This window comes from Buteo buteo, chromosome 7, assembly GCF_964188355.1.
Source record: "Buteo buteo chromosome 7, bButBut1.hap1.1, whole genome shotgun sequence".
Taxonomy (NCBI): Eukaryota; Metazoa; Chordata; class Aves; order Accipitriformes; family Accipitridae; genus Buteo; species Buteo buteo.
Window position 1 is genome coordinate 6,731,781 of NC_134177.1, and position 17,270 is coordinate 6,749,050.

General features: G+C 40.3%; 1 protein-coding gene across 2 annotated transcripts in view; it reads left to right on the forward strand.

Annotated features, from left to right (window-relative positions):
- FNDC3B (fibronectin type III domain containing 3B) overlaps nt 1–17,270 on the forward strand; it is a 210,522-nt gene that overhangs the window by 46,970 nt on the left and 146,282 nt on the right. For both annotated transcript variants that reach the window (XM_075031393.1, XM_075031394.1), the window contains exon 3: nt 2,115–2,190. In XM_075031393.1, coding sequence (XP_074887494.1) covers nt 2,115–2,190 — 76 coding nt within the window. The remainder of the gene's footprint in view (nt 1–2,114; nt 2,191–17,270) is intronic.

Consider the following 17,270-nt stretch of genomic DNA (forward strand, 5'->3'; position numbering starts at 1 on the left):
TTTAATAGAAGCTATTCTGTATAAGTCCCAGGCTCTCCCCATGGGTGGGGGACGGAGCCGTGGCGGCTGCTCGCCTTCAGGAAACAAATTTGTTTCTGTTAAAAACCTGTGTAATTAGGCAAGGATAATGCTGCTTCACTTCAACTGTCATAAGCAACGGCTATTATTGTGGATATAATCTTTTTTAATGTGGAAGCCCAAGGAATTCTTTTCAGAGCACAACACCAGGTGTGCTAGTGCACACTTGGGCTGGTGATGGACCTTTTGCAGTGATTCCTTGAAAAGGAATTTGTAAATCATGCGCTTCCAATAACTCTGGGGTCAACACGTGCCTCGTGTGGTAAGAGGAATCCTTTTCTCATGGTCAGTCTTAAATCTGCCATTAAACTCAACTCCCCGCTTTGCGGAAAAGATCGAGCTTTTCATATACGAGACATCAGTCTAGTTAGGGGCTGTTTTGGGGAGTTGGACCAAGTTCTTGCAAAGGTACAATGGTGTGCTAGGGCGTCTGGTTTATGTTAATCAAGCCTGTTAATAAATAACCAGCTTTTAGAGCTGTTGGTTTAGACACCTAATGCAAATGAGCTAATGAAATATTTTTATGATTCTTTGCCTCTTTGTGTTCAGGTTTCTGTATTCTTGGCTGGTGGTTTGTTTTTGTTTTTGTTTTGTGTTTTGTGTTTTGTTGTTTTGTTTTTGGGTTTTTTTTAAGCTGAATGACACTGCTTTGTTCTGCACTTCTTTTGACCTGATGCCCATAACCTGTTGTGGATAATCCATGCCTATTCGTAGCAAAAGGCCACTTAAATGCTGTCACTTAGATGTTGATTGTTTGGAGATTAGGGATGGAATGCCTCTTATCTCTTCTGAACCATCTATTGTGCTCTGTATGCTGGATGAGATCCACCCTGATCTGTGCTCCCCAAGAAATTATTGTTGTGGACAAAATAATGGCTTTCATATGTCATTTTTCTGATTTCCACCTTGTGCTTTAAAAATGTTGCTGGAATAATGAGTTTATGTAGGATAACTGTAATTCGAAAGGTCATACTTAAGGTAATAATTATCTTAGGCATTTAGCTTAAGGAATTCAGAAACACAACATTCATTCAGATTCTGTCTTTCCAGATTGAGTGATTCAATTCTGCATGCAGGTGTCCCAGAATGTAAAGACCCGACCTAGATTTAGAGAGAGTTTTCACAAAAAGATATAAATCTAAGTTTTCAATTTATACCAAAATTAATCCAGATTTTGATTGAACTTCTGACAATGCAAAGTTAACAGAAGTGTGTTTGAGTAAAAGTTTCACAGGCAGCAAGAGCATGGGGTAACTGATACTAGTTCCCAGTGAAAGTCTCCATTGAAGAAAGAAATCTAAATGATAAGTTTTAAAACCATCATTTTAGACACCTGAAAATTAATAAAGACGAGTACAACGTACGCTGAACTGGGATGCCTTTTGGTGCTTCCTGGTCTTTGTAGCATTCCCATCATCTGCAGAATTCAGCAATGAAAGACTGAGGTGATATTTTGATTATTTAAAAAAAAATTATATTTGTTACTAAATAAATAGTTTATTACTGGTTCTGTGTGCAACTATTGAACTGTGTGTGTGTGTCTGTGGATTTTGCTTAACTGAGATCTGTTATGTGTAGGACTGAAGGATAAATTTTTAAAAACGTAATGGATCAACTCCCCTTATGCTACAAAAATACTTTTATTCCTGTGAACTTGAAATCTAGGTATGGCTGGGTGCTGCATGCTGGAGTTTATGTGCTCTCTGCCTTCATGTGCCAGTGGTCTAAAGATTTATGTCCTTAGCTATCAGCATTTGGCCAAGTTAAACACACTGTCAAGAGTTTGGTGGTGGAACCTGAAGCCATAATTCTCATCTGCAATGGAGTTATGTCTTTATTTCAGCTCTGAAAATTTAGATGAGTAGGTAGGCTTTAAATTTTTACTGGCTCTTGGATGCTGCTGGTATCCAGAGATACCAGTCTGTTCCCTCCCTGCCTCCCATACCTCTTCCAAAGTACAGATAACACAGTTGTTGGGGTGGGGAAATTTAATTTTTGAAGATCACAGTGAAACAAATTGGTTTTTCTTTCGGCAGGTCTTTTTGGTTCAAGTTAATCCAGGTGAAACCTTTACAATAAGGGCTGAGGATGGAACCCTGCAGTGCATCCAAGGTAAGAGGATACATCAATGTGTGGACTAGCATTGCTTGCATTATGGAAAACTTGTTCTCTCATCTCTACAAAAATGTGATATGCAGTTCTAAAAATACAGTGAAGCACTTAAGAGTGGGAAGTTGCAGACATGACTGCTGTAGTTGTTATAGGACTTTAATATCTTGGAATGAGTCATGAATTTTTGGCAAGTCCAGGAGATTTCTCTCTCTCTGCAGTTATTTATCAGCAATTTTTATTTTATATATATATATGTATATATATATATGCATATTTCCATATAACCAGATAGGAAATACAAATGAGAGATCCCAAGTTATGTTGAAAACTTAGTAACAAATTAAGTGGATATCTATGGAAAAACTATTTTGTTTTCATACAAGCGTCTGGAGGGATAGAAAATGAGCAGAGAATTACAGACATTACAGAGTGCTTGGAGAAGTCAGATTGGGTTTGAGCAGAATTTTAAATTGGTTCTTTAGAAGCAGAGCCAGTTAATTATGTAGTATCGAACAAAAGCATGTAAGTAGTCTTTTGACTACTGTTTTACCTCTTGGTAAAATTGTGCAAATATGATAAATGGTGCTTGTGTTTTTTTATAAGAGAGAGCCCACAAAAAATCGTTTAACAGGTCTGAAGAGAGAAGCAACAAAAGATCTTTCAGATTGTATACTAAGTACTGTGAAGAGGGTTTCTAGCTAGTGGCAAATAGAGCTTTGAAGTGAAGCAGATATTTCCCTAGACACAAAGTCGTCTACAGTAAATAAGGGAAGACTAAATAAAAATTTAAAGGGAATAGACTTTGTGTAGCTGTACTGCTAATACTGTTTTAAGTGATATTTTTTGAGTTTATGCCATTATCTTTTTTTTTTTGAGAAGGGAAGTAGGTGGTGTTGCCTCCCCCATCCTTTCCAGAGTTTATACCATTAAGCAGCAATCTCAGTGGGCTATTAATTCAAAATCCTTTCCTAAAAAAGTAGTAGCAATAGGGGGGGGAAAAGTCAGTTTAATAATAAATATTTAGCTAGTGAATTGCCCCTGTATTTTGACTGTGAATTTGAAATCTGCTCAAGAAAGACTGTTTCTTAGACTGCATCAAATACTGAAATCATACTGCTCAAGGATAGCTATGCTTTTTATTAGAATTCGGATTAGAAGGGACCCCTGAAGGTCATACTATCCAGTCTTCTGCTGAAAGCAGGGATAGTGTCAGAGGTGGATTGGGTTGTCCGCCACCTCCTGAGTTGTGAAGCTCTCTGAGTATAGAGGCTGTTCCCTGGGCAAACGGTTCAGTGCTGCCCCACTCCCATTGGGAAGAGTTTGTCCTTTGAACTATTTGAAATTTCCCATCTTGCAGTCGCTTTGTATCTTTTTTGTGGGCCCTCAGTTTAAACAGTGGAGGAGTTGGTCGTTGTCGCTTGAAATTTCATCCCCATGGAAATGATGAATTAATAGTTGTTTGAGATAGACGTTACAGAAGCTTCCCTGAACACCATCCGGGATTATTTGGTCTTGATGAGCAATAATAGCAGCAATTTAAAACTGCTTGTTAAGATTTATAGCCAACATGCCATGTGGTAAGAAATTGGTCCACGTGGCAATTAACAGAGGAATAAAGCTGGCTACTCCTTTTATTTGAAGTGAATGCTTTATATTGGTTAATACATTAAAAATTTCCATTACAAATATAATTATGACACCATTTATTTATAATTTTTTCATGCTCAAAGTGTTGTTCAGACAGTGTATTTAAATGAATGCAACTTGAAACATTCTGGTTCTGTATTCCCAGTAATGTAACATGTTTGTGCCAATGGGGCTTGTTTGGTACTCGTCAGCAGTCTTTCATAAAACTAATTTAGAGTTTGTAGCACAAGATTGTCTCCTGTTTTTTTGGTAGAGCTGCAGTATTGACCGCCAAAGCACACGCGTTTATTTGTATACCCTCTTTAAGTTCAGTTTGAAAATTCTGATACTCTTTTCATACTAAAGCTTCAACTCCTACTTTATTGTGAAATATTTTTATTGCTGAAATAAGTACATGCTTCAAACACAGAAGAGCACGTGACTGTATTATTGCTGCTTTTTTTTTTCTTTTGGTGAAGCTGTGTTCACAGTGCAATTGTGGAACTTAATAGTGACCTATTGTGGAAGAAACTGTAATCAGTCAGCAAATATACTAAGATTACGATTTGTGACAGTTCTGTTTTTCCTGTGCTCTGAGGTTATTGTAAAAGACAGGCTTATTTTGTGTGCAGTGTTTTTGGAAATTACACACCCCCTTGCTCCACAGAACTCATAATCTCTTTTTTTTTTTTTTTTTTTTTCCAGTGATAGAGTAATCTGCACGTTTAAAGGTTAATGTATTCCCTGCATGTGGGGCAGCACTCAGACAATAATGATGCATTTTCTTTTGCTCCCACATTGCACTATGATTAGCAAGCTATGGAATAATTATAGCACTATGTTAAGGCAGCATGACAGTCTCTTTTTGGCAGTGCAAATCTTCAGTTTGTGTTCCTGGAGCCTGTTTTGGATGTCCTGTGAACCTCCACAGCTATGGTCTGTCTGGGGATGGGTGGGGATAATGTGTGTAAGAGGACTGATGCGAAAACAGCAGAGAAAAAGAAGACTTAGTGGATCTTCATTTGTCTTCTCAAGGTTGGAAGAAAGACATTTGTTTGAGGAAAACCTCTGTGGAATATCCTCCGCTTTAAACACCCTGAAGTGTAATTAGCCACTAATTGAGTAATCACTGTTTAAAACCAGAAAGAATAGATGCACATTTGAAGGTCGCCGATGTTTTGGAATAGTGGAGAAATCCTAAATACAAAAACTTTTTCCAGTTCCTCAGGGTTTCATCAGTAGGATACTCAGTGAAAACTTTAAAAATAAACACCTCCCCCTCCAACTGAGAAACTACCCCCCTAAAATACTATAAAACTGGAGTAAATGCGTACTTTTAATTGAATGTGTGCTGTGTTAGAGCAAGTGCTCCCTTCATTCCTGTTTTCTATTTGCATGTAGCCAGAGGTGACTTGTTTAAGCCACTGATTTATAAGCCCCATAGATCATGGTGGGGGGGCTGGATTAAGCAGCTCACGGAAACGACGGTGGCTGGGAGAAGTTCAGCTGAAGAGGGGCTGTGGTTTCCTTAAGAGGACAGATTTAAAGAGACCGACAAATCTGGTGTTTTGGAGAAATCCAGCCCTTGAGTACAGGTCTGTATGTCACAGTCTGCACATCGGGTTATTTAAGGGAAGCATCTGAGCGGGTCCAGGTGCTCTCGCCAGGACTTGAGTTCTTCCTAAGGGTCTGCCTCCTCCACCCCACGTAATAAAAGAGATACTGTGGTATGTGACACTTGTAGCCTTTGTAACAACAACCAAATAAAGGAATAAAGAAAGAGGATGTTGGGGATTAATTGAGAGAAATCTTTTTTTTTTTTTTTTTAATAGTTGCTAGAAGCTGAGCTGGGCAGGAATGCTCTCCTGCCTACCTCCCCTGTTAAACCCTTGAGTGCTTGGTGAACATTGAGACTGGCCACCTGGCCTGCATTATAAAGTGGAAACATAAGGTACATCCTTAATATTTGTGGGCGACTGGATGACCGGTCTTTGTTCTTTTTAAACCATGTGCGTATTAATGACGAAGTATTAGTATGCTTCCTCTGAAAATGACGGTATCCCTGGGGAGGAGGGGAGGAAAGCCCCACTTGTGCTGTGCCGCCAACCAGCCGGGCTAAGTTTTGGGCTTTAACTGCAGAACTGTACCTCTGTGGGTGGTTAAAAGATTTAGAATCTTAATTCAGTATTTTTGAGCGATGAAAGGTGTATATGTGCTGTATCATCAGTGTTTTAAAAGCTGCTCTTTTTATGTAGTTTTGACAGATAATAAATACTTCATAAATATGTCAATACTTTAAATACTTCATTTCCTTTATGCATTTTCCCACTTAATTTTTCACAAGCTCAGGACTAGACTGTTGCTAGCTCTGCAAGGAAAAGACAAGGGCAGGGCATATCCTCACCCATTTCTTTGTTCAGCTCTAACTGTAGACCTTATATTCCCTTTATATAAGAGATTGCTTCTAGCTACTGCTTTGGGGTAACCACACTAAATGAAATACAGAAGAAAGGGAGAACGTGGATCTGATCAGCTACAGAATGGAACTGAAACAGCCCCCCTGTATTTGAAAAACAATGACTCTGCTTTCTGAATTTTAGAATAAATAGATTCCGGGTGAATCTGACGTGTTCAGGAAATTCGCCTTTCCCCAGTGACTGATTGAAGGCTGATGTTTTTAGCCAGTATCTAAAGATCTTTGATAGCAACTTCTATTGCTGCATGGGAATGGTATCACGTACTAAATTCCTTAGAAGTACAGCAGTTTGTGCATAGTTTGGGGCAGTGGAGCTGTACCCACGAATCTGTTCAGTGCTTTTTCATCCTGGAAGGCAATAATGCCAAGCTGTCATGCGCTCTGTGGTATGAATAATATGGACAAAATGATTATTCTGGTGCCACTTGAAGTTGCTTGTCACCCACATGTTGAAAATACATATGTACAGTGTATGCAGACTGCATAACTATCTGTTCTATCCACACAGAATTGCTGAATTATTACTAAATGTACTTTTTGTTGCCGTCCATCTAAATGATACCCAAGCTGGGTCTCATTTTTGGCCACAAGCAAACCAGGCTGAGTTTTCTGTTCTGTAATTTTCTGTATGTATGTGTAGCATGTGAAAAGCCTGTAACAAAGATAGCAGAAAGAACAGCTAACAGAAAAGCACCTGGCACGATAAAAATTGAAACTCCGGGTGTATTCTGTCTAGCCCATGCTGTTGAAAATACCCTCTCGAACTTACCTCTCGTCTTTGTTCATTGTCACAGCACTAGGTTTGGAATAGTGAAGCACAAAATCTGCGTGCAAAGAGAACAAATACGCTAATGAAAAGAAATTATGCTTTAATTCTAGTGTTGCACAGGTGAACAAGGCTCTGCATTAAATGGGCTTTTGTGATGTTTTCAAGGACAAGATACAGATGTGCAATGGCATGGAGGGGTTGTAGTTACATGTAAAGGTGAGTATCTCTGTAGTAGACAAGAACCTAAATTGCCTTTGGGTGGTTACATTTTGAAATGAAAACAGGATAATAAACATACATGGTTTACTAATACTGCTGCTTGTTTCAAGAGATATTTTCAGGTGTTTTGCCATCGATGCTGAACTTGAAGCACTACAGGGCCCTTGTTTGTTCTTACCTTGTAAAACAAAGAATGCATGAATTAAATTTCAGTGCTGCTTTTTCTGTGGCTCTAAAAGCGAGTAACTCGAGTAAGGCCAGAAGTATGCTAAAAATCTAGCAGTGGTTTCTCAAATGAAAGATTTCCTGGAATTATTATTCCCTTGATTTGGTAGGTGGGTGTGGCTTGGTGTGGTAATGTAAAGGAATGGATCATACTAAAGGCTAAATAGCTGTAGATTTATGTAGGAAGAGTGTGTGTGTCAGTGAAATAAGGTTATTCAGTCTAGTCTAAGCAAACCAAAAAAAGTAATTTATTTTTTTTTTCCCCCCTTTAGCATGAGATCGGAAATGAGGAAGTGAGTCAGTTTCTTGGAGGGAAGGAAAGAGTTGAAAACAGATGGGACATCATGTAAGCAAATGAGTGATAACTGGCGTGTTACTGGGTGGGGATGGAGGTACCGAGATGAGAGTAGCGAAGGGCACATGCGAGGGAAGCAGTCGATGGTTGTTGGATCAAAGAATGGGAATGAAGGAAGCCCAAGGAGATGGATCCAAAAAAAAAAAAAAAAAAATACAAGTTCAGGTAGCTGACGTGTTTTTTTTAATATGCTGCAAGCTTACCTGTTGCATCAAGTGCTGCGAGCATCTCCCTCCATCGCTCTGCAGGTGGATAGGCAGCCGATGGGTTGCTCATCAGTGTACCTGGCTTGTTTTCAGTCTGAGATGAAAGAGTAGCAGCACCTGAAATGGTGTTGCTTTGGAGAGGTTTCCAGAAGGCTGGAAATACACTTTAATCGAAGGGCAGCTCTTGAAATCTGAGGGGAGAAGGTACATTGGGCACTTCAGGGCAGCTGCTGCTTGGGGACTGGTGAGAGGTGGGGGCTGTGGGGGGGCCAGGCTGGTGCAGCAGCAGGGGTGCCATAGTGTCTGCTTTCTTTCCATAATCATCTGCTGAACTCTCAGAATACGGTCCGCAGTTAAGTTTTAAGAAACGAGCTTGTGACTGTTCTCAAAATACGCCTTGAAGCGTTGCGTTGGTCAGAAGATAAAACTCCGCAGCGCGGGAAGAACCGACGTCCTCTCCCGCGTGTCTGTCTGCTGTCTGGGGGTGGTTGGGTGTCTGCAGGAGGTCAGGCATGAGATCTCCACGGAGGAAGGGCTCCTGGGGCACGTCTGCCAGCGTGCACGGGAGTGGGACGGGGTGGACGTGCTGTGGCTGTGTCAGGGAAGGGTGAAATGCAGGGGGAGCTCTGATTTTGTCTCTGTTTTTTTTCTACAAAGTGTTTCAGTTCTTTCCACCTATGTGCTGATGTGCAGACTGGTTACGTGGTATGGAAAACTTTCTGTAGGAAATGCAGTTTCAGTTTGGATTGTTCTGGTCCTTAGGGTTTGGAGTAAAACAGTCTGTGTGTGGTGGTGCTTTAAAATACAGCCCTTCTTTTGGTATTAAACAGTTTTTGCTTACATTTTGTTTGTTAAATTTTGGCTCAATTTCTTTCTCTTTTAGAGTAAGGACCCTTTTCACCCTAATATGTTTAAAGCATAATTCTAACTAATCATTTACATAATCTTACTTGACTTGTGGTACTTGGTGTTTAGGTTTAATATTTGATGGAAAAGTCAGGCCTCTAATATCCATTGGCCTTCTTGGCGTATCAACACGTTTAAGTAAGTTTTTGATGTGTTAAAGTTTTTTTCTATTAATGGACAAACGAGAAATCATCCACACAAGCATCCTCCAGAACAAAACCGTGGTGGAGGGCTCTAATCTGGAAGAATCCCATGTCGCTGTTTGTAATTTCTATCTGACCAGCCTTTGCTGTATTGGCCAAAATATTTTTTTCTTCCATCAACAGAGTCAATATGGTTGACTCTGGACAATGCTTTAGAAGCATTGTCACCATCTTCTACCTTTGGTCGCTTCGGTGTGTTGGCAAGCTCAGCTCTGTAGCACTGGCGTGTCCCCAGACCTGGGTTCAGTCGTGACCCTCCTGTTGGGATATTATCCATGGTGCACTCCATAGTTTTTTCAAAGGTATAGCTATAGTCCACCAGTTGTTAATACCTAACCATATAATCATAACAGATATTGTTATTTTATTTCCTCATTGTTGCCCCATTATTAACCAGAAAATATCAGAATTTGCAGTGGAGCCTTTTATCCTCTGTGTTATTTTTGCAGACTCTACCTGTATTTCAGATATGGGCCCTTTTGGCCTTTTAGTGTTTGGTCACCTTAGAAAACTAAGGTCCTGATTGTGCATCACTTATTCCTTCTGCGTGCAATAACTAACTTTCATATTTCCATACCTTTGTGGCACTTGTGTTGAAACATTTTAAGACAAGAGAGAGCAAAGGGATGCGAACTCAGAGTAGGTTTTTCCCTTGTTATTGTCAGTGAGATCGTAGCACCATTCTCCTTTCATCTCATTGGTTTTGTTTGTAGCAGACTACAATAAAGTGTAGGAAACCATGTAAGAAGCCAAAAGTAAGCAATAGAATGCTTTGTTTACTGTGTGAATAATCTTATCTTCTCCGTTTTAGATCTGATAATGCTGAGAATATTCATGGAAGTTTTTTTGCATGTGTGTGGATTAAATCTTGAATAAGATGCACCTGCAGTGGTAGGTTTGCTGGAGAGAACATCTAGTCCTTTAAAAATCCCTTTTGATTAAAATATAGTAAATTAGTAGCTGTTATTTAACCTAACTCCCCTGATAAAAGATGAAAGAAAAAAAAAAAGAAACTTGACACATAACTTTAATTTGGCTTAATCTTTCCAAGTCCTAAAGTTCGAATGTTTTACAGTACACACTGTGAGGAGAGAAAGGGAGAGAAATACCACTGAAACCGGAACTTTTTCCGAAACACTTTGAAGTGTGGAAACTCCAAGCATTTTGCGAGACCCTTGCTAACGGTCTGCACCCCCATGTGCTCAGAGGGATAGCCACAGCCTTTCCCGACCCTGCAGCCTCTTCCCTGGGAAAGCAGGGCTGTGCTGGCTGTGCCACGGCGTGCCTCTGCTCCAGCCAGCCTGGGATGTGACCTGGCAGCCAGCTCCTCGTCCTGCTGACGTGGCCTCCCGGCAGAGGAGCTTCGGCGGCGGAGAGGGGCAGGGGCTGAATCATCAGCAGGACGAGAAATAAATTAAGACTCCCAACTATTCCCCTTTGCGAGTATATAAAAACGGGGCATCCTCCTTCACAGCGGAATAAGACGTAAATGAGCAGAGGAGTAGTTCGTGAAGTTTGTCCTTTAGTAAAATGAAGATTTTTGGATATTTTTTTTTTCTGAATGCCTAAAAATCTGCTGCTGGGAAATGCATTTATCTCTACAATTAGGACAGCAGACTTTAAAGACAAATGTTAGAACATATGGTTTGGGCTATAATTTCAAACTTTTTTTGGTTTTGTAAATATGCAGGACTTGTATTTGGGGTTTGTGTCTGTCCTTATTTTACTTGTGTATGTGTGTGTATATATATGTGTGTCTGAAAGGATCAGTAAGTGCAGTACATTCAAACTAATTTGAGGGGCAGTTAGAAAGGCAGTGACTCATACCAGCATGCTATCAGTGGATCTCTCCCCAAAACACAAAGAACCTATGTGAGTGTATCGGTATCTGCAGGAATGCTTGAGCTGTCGGTGTCAGTCCTGTTCAAGTGCAAATGATCCTCCAAGAGTGGACCCAGTACATTCCAATCGATGGTGCCAGGATTTTAAAATCCAAGATCCACATCCTTTACCCAGTCTACTCGGACTACAGACATTGCAAACATATTAGTCAGTGCTTTTAGTCTTTTTAAAGTGTATTAGTGCAGCTATAGTTCTAAGTTAGTAAAGCAATTATATTCAGCTTTCTTAATTTGAAGCAATTATATTCATTGGCCAGACGAGTCAAGAAATGATTTCATCAGCCTTATTAAATTCCATTACTCCTCCTCACAGGCAAATGTTTGCTTTCCTATACTTTTTATTCTTTATCTTCTTTGATTTTGGTTCATGTTTGTTTTGTACATGCAGTAGGTGCAATGTGATTTGTAGTGTTAGATAAAAGGTAGCATTTTCAAAATAAAGCTAGCACGAGCTGTTACAACCAGAAATAGCTCTTTGTATAACTTTATCAGAAAAGTCTTACCCAGTTTTTCAGTCTCCTGCAGAGGAAAAAAATACAGGGACGTAGGGAGTAGGGCACCAAGAAAGATGGCAAATGTACAGGTATCTTGGCTTTGTTTTAGTGTGAGATTTGTCTTGGATACCGGATCTGGCAACTCCTGTATTTGGTGTGACGTGCAGTGGGACACTCTTCAGAGGATGCAAAGTGAATTCTGGTAATTGAAGACCTACCTGTTCCTCTTGCCAAAACCAGAAGTAACTGGTGTGGCAATTGGCATTAACCTTGGTTTAAAGAGAATATATTATCCAAATGAGAGGAACAATTAATCCTCCAGGTCAGTTCTGCCACAGGGTCCTTTTACAAAGCTTGTGCATCGTGTTGCTGGCTGTCCACCTGAATAGACTTCACACCTTCAGATCACTTTCAGGAAGAACCTCGAGCTGGAGCACTCTAAATTTGTTGTGTTTAACCTATTCTTTAGTTCAGACTTTCCAGTGGAAAAGATGTTATCTCTGTTGGATCATGGTTTTTCCCAGATTCCCCTGCCCTCGAAGGACTTGAGATATATGTTTGGCAGATGAGTTCTTCAAACACAAGTGTCTGAGGCTGGGAAGACTTTGTGCTGTACAGAACAGCGTTCCTCCTGCCTCTAATGATAGACTTTCTGTATTTTAGCATATCAAGAACTATTTCCTTGCAGGAAAGAAATACGGTGTTCTTGACGAAGCAGGTTCTGCCAGTTTTATAACTTTTATTAACTTCATATGCTCCATTGTGACTGCCTGCAATTGGCATAGCGCGTATTTTGATGCTATTTATAAAAAGGCTAAGGCGGGCATTTCCTTCTATGTAGTCAGACTGTTAACCCAGGAAAACAGACATTAAGCAGCATGCTCTAAGAGCAGACTTTTTTTTGAGTTGCCCATTTGAGGGATGAAGGGGGAGATGGAAAGAAGCTTGGTAGCAATTTCCAAATACTTGTACCTGGAACTTCACTTAGGGAACTGCAGATGAAATTCCCTCTCTGAGGGAGGCTGATGATATATTATGTTCACATCTGTGGCAGCAAGGCAGATTGTCTATCAATTAATTGGGAAACTAAGGTAGGAGATGTGGATTGGGGATGTGGATGAAGCATATTGTCACTTCAATCGTTACAGGGCTTTTATTATTGTTATGTTTTTTCTAATTTTAAAACAAATCTCAACTTGGATAAGTAATAATAATGAACTGACTTTAAATATCTTGATGGTAAAGAATGTAGATTGGGTTGTTTGTTGGTTTTGCTGAATTTTAAATTGTATTTATTCTTATCATAAAGAAATCTGTAGTGGTTGGTGGAAGCTGTGTCTGAATCAGCTGTTGATTCTGCTCTTGTCAGATTTCTTGGGTTGGGTAGCTTCCACACTCTGAAAGTCTAACCTCTTCTATATTTAGAAAGAGTATGTGTGATCATATCCTGAAGAGTCTTGTTTGTTCCTTCTGCACCAGCGTTTCTTGTAGTCACTGCAATATGGTGGGTTCTGTGCCTGTGACATCAATAGGTCTTTTTCCGTATCGTGAATATTTTCATTAATATAGGTTTGAAGAACAGATGTTATTAACAGAAGCAAATTGCTGAATCAGCTTTGTGATGAAAGCATCACTGGCTTCAAAACAAAAAGGAAAGAAAAAAGCCACTCGGCCACGTTATCCAGTTTGAAATTGCATCACCTTGGGCAACCTTGAAGGCTGTAGACTGCCATCCAGTAGTATCAGTCATAGTTATCTAAAAAGTAAATCTAGAATCTGAATTTGTGCTCTAAAATGTTTAAGGCCAATATAATAGAAACAAATAAACCTACACTGTGGTTTACTCATTTAAACACCACAAAACTTAATTTTGATTTTTTTCCTTTCTTTATGGGTCAGACAGCATCAAATACTACTTAAAAATCAAGCTACTCCTGGAGATGAATGGAGTTTTTGTTTGGTTTTTTTAATGTTCAGCACAAGACCAATTTCTGTCATAATTTGTGCAATTTATTTTTCTATTAATGTACCCCTTGTGTGTTATAGCGTAAAGCTGTAGGGTTCTGCAAAAGCTTTGTTTATAAGCTGTGTTTGATTATTGCTTATAACTTCTTGACTACTTGATTATATTAACAACAGTTTTGGTGGTGTGGGGTTTTTTTTGTTTTATTTTGGTTTGTTTTTTTTTTCTTGCTGCTGGTTTTTTGTAAGCTTATCCCTCTTGTTTCTGTTGGGGATGGGATGGGGGAACATTTGAGTGTAGATGGCTTGTCAGAAGCAGCGCCTTCTCCTCTGGGTTGCTGTTAATTCTCTGATGATACCCTCCATAGGAGGTTTCAAAAAATATTTAGTAGCACAGAAAAACGTTAACTTAGTGTACATGTGAAGTATTGCAAGTTATTCATCACCAAAGTTTGTTTTTCCTTCTCCTGGCAAGTGAAGGGCTCGTGACCCTGCAGGTATGGAAGAAGGAAGCCAAGTAACCCATGCAGAAACCCTGGTGTAAGGCTTTGTCAGCAAAATATATTCTTGTTGTTATGTGATGGGAAGGCTTCACTGTTGCCAATGCTGGCCAAGCAATAGTCTTCATTTCATTTTAGCTCAGAATACCTAGGGCTTTTGTCCATACAGCTTTCAAGCAAAGGTACATAAATCACCATGTGGCCAATAGCTACCTGTGTCTTGTTTATCCAAACATCACCTTTGGATTGATGTACATGTTAAGTGAAGCTATACTGTATTATTGATAAAAATCTGGCCTAAAACTCCTGGAAACTCATACATTTTTGATTATCACGCCTGCTGCTGCTAAGGGTCAGTCTCTTCAAATGCCATCTTGGCTAGGTTGCTACAGATGACCTTGGCGTAACATTATAGAATACTAGTTTTGTCTCAGCAGGCAATATTCTCTCATCATAACATTTTTGAATATTTCTAGCTGAATTGTTTTGAATGTTGGAGCCGTGCCTGGAGAGGGGACCGAAACACAATGCCTGTCATTCTCAATCGTGTGAGGCAGAGCCTTTGAGTTTGATGATGGGGCTACGGCGAGTAGGGGGGGAGTGAGAAAATAAGAAGGTCCTTCCAGTCCAGTTCCCAGCACCTGTTGCCTTGAAACTTACATTAACTCAGACATGTTTAATTTCTAAAATCAGTATGTGTGCATGTATGTCTGTGTGTGTATATATCTATTTATATATAAAAGTATATATATAAATATACACAACTGTATAAACATATACAGAAATATATATATATTTGTATTTCTGTTTATATCTGGTCACTTCATCACCTTAAGACTGTTACTCAGCTCTCTAAAGCTGGCCCAAGCATGGCTCTCCTCTTGGGGGAAGTTTTTCTAGCCTTTGGTAACAGCATGGAAATGGCAAGCAAGTGCTGTCGGGTGATTTGCCTGCAGGATTTTCACTGAGGGTTCATTAAGATTACTTAACAAGTTAGAAGTAATTTGCCTCCCTTGAGGGAGAATTCTGATATTTGGAGTGTTTATCAGTCATCTGCAAAATGGAATGAAGGTAATTGGTGGCTAATTGTTTGCAAGAACTGTGAAATACAATTACGAAGAGTTAAGCTGAAACCGATTGTGTTTATGAAATCTAGCATAAGAAATACTATATTAATCCTGCCTCAATACCAGGAAACGCAATTAGTATAATTAAGACTATCATATTGTAATTTTCTTGGCGACTAGAAGCTTTGGCAGCCGCTTTCCTCTTCCAGCGTGGTTGGAGCGGAGCGCGTTCCTGTCGGCGGTGCCTTCTGCTGCCGCTGCCAAGGGAATTATAAAATTACTCTGTTTACCCCTGTCGTGGGACGCAGGAGATGCGACTGCTGTTGAGTAGAAAAAGTCCTCAAACTCTTGCCTTTCAGCGACTCGGTTGTGGTCACGGTGTAATTTTGCAGACTGTGTTCCTATGTGGTAAGTGCGGCTGGAAGCCCTGTCTGCAAGCTGAGGAAAACAGAAGGTTTGGGACTCCTCGCCGGTGGTTCTTCGATGTTCAGAGTGCGAACTGGATTTGCACCGAAGTTGCTCCTAGGATTGCAGTTTGCCTACCAATGGGTGCCAGTCCTGTCCTCGGCACGCAGGAACCTCCGTGCTCCATCGGATGGTGCCTTGGAGGTTGTAATCCCCGCAGGGTGGGAGAGGACAGGCAGCGCAGGAGACGCGGTCAGATACTGCCGCGTCCACAAGTGGCTGCAATTAGGGCAGATGAAAAGAGTAGATGAGTATTGCAATTAGATTCTCGTTAACATGAAAAGTAGATAAAATAAATAGCTTCATCCATTTGTATTTAAGTAAACTTAAGCGTGTCTAAATTGGTCTTAGGAGCAGTAATCGTAGATACCTCCATGCTGGCAGGGAAAAACTAGAGTATTTACAAACTGGCACTATTAAATTAGCTTTTTTGTTGGATATGTATTACTTATCAGATGGTGGATCTGTTGTGCAGTGTGCCCAGGTCAGAAAAAAAATCAGTGCGTAACATACTTGTTGCAGTTTGTATGTCACTGCTGTGAATGCATTCAATTAAGGGATAATCAGCATAATGCCTACTTTGAGCTCTTCTTAATGATTTAATTGCTTCTCTGAGTTAAATAAACACTTGATGCTTATTTTACAAAATTTTCCCTTGGGAGCTCATCACATGAAAGTGTATGTGCATGTATTTATTTATTAAACATTAAGAATAATCAGTTATTTAATTAAGCTTCTCCTGAAGTTCTCTTTTGGGATATTCTGTGTTCTTACGAGCTGCTCGAATAACTCATGTGTCAGAATAGACTAGGTAAGAGAGATAACGAAATTGCCGATTGGAAAATGAATGTGCACATTAATGTTCCAGATTATTATTCCAAGGTCATCCGGGTGTCTGTCCTTTGTGGATAGAAGTGCCAGTATACGTTTTTTCTGTACTTTGTGAAATGCTTTAATGGTTTCAGATCCCCGCGATAGCTCCAGATGTGAGGTCTGACCTCTCTCCAGAAAGATGGCTGAGGACTGTCCCCGGATAACGCAGTGCCCCGGGTACCTGCGGCTTGGAGACGGGACCAGATGCATCCATCCCCTCCCCTGCGTGCTCCCGGGGCTGGGGCCCTTCTCCCCTCTGCTGGGCGCAGGCTGGGGGGGCTGCGGGGCAGCTCCGCTGGGCTTTGCCCATCTGAGTGTCTGCAGAGATGCTCCCCTGCCCCATGAGAGCTGGGAGGCTGTCCTGGAGCAGACCCACAGCTTCCGTGTACATCCATGTACTTGGAAAGCAGTAGGAAACTGTACTGTCCTATTCTTTTGATCCTTTTTTCTATTTATTTTCATTCTGTGCATAAATTTATTTATTTTTTAAAAGACTCTTTCTGTATTTCTGTGCACATCATGTGTATCAACATGCCCATTGGAACTGCCTGGAGGCTGCAGAAAACACTACACGGCTATTCCTTCTACAACAAAGAGTCTTCATGTCTTTGTAAAAGTTCACCCACCCCAGAAGACTTGTAAGGGATACTCAGTATCTTTTTTTATTACCTACCTTTCCAGAAACTAACTGCTCTGCCAGGGTATGAGAATTCGCTTTGAGTTTTATTGGAATTTGTTCCTTACAAAAGGTCCGCGCAGCATGGAGCCTGGCTAGCAGGCTCCTCGGCGAGCCGGTGCCCCCTGTTCAGCAGTGACATTATTTAGTACAGGAA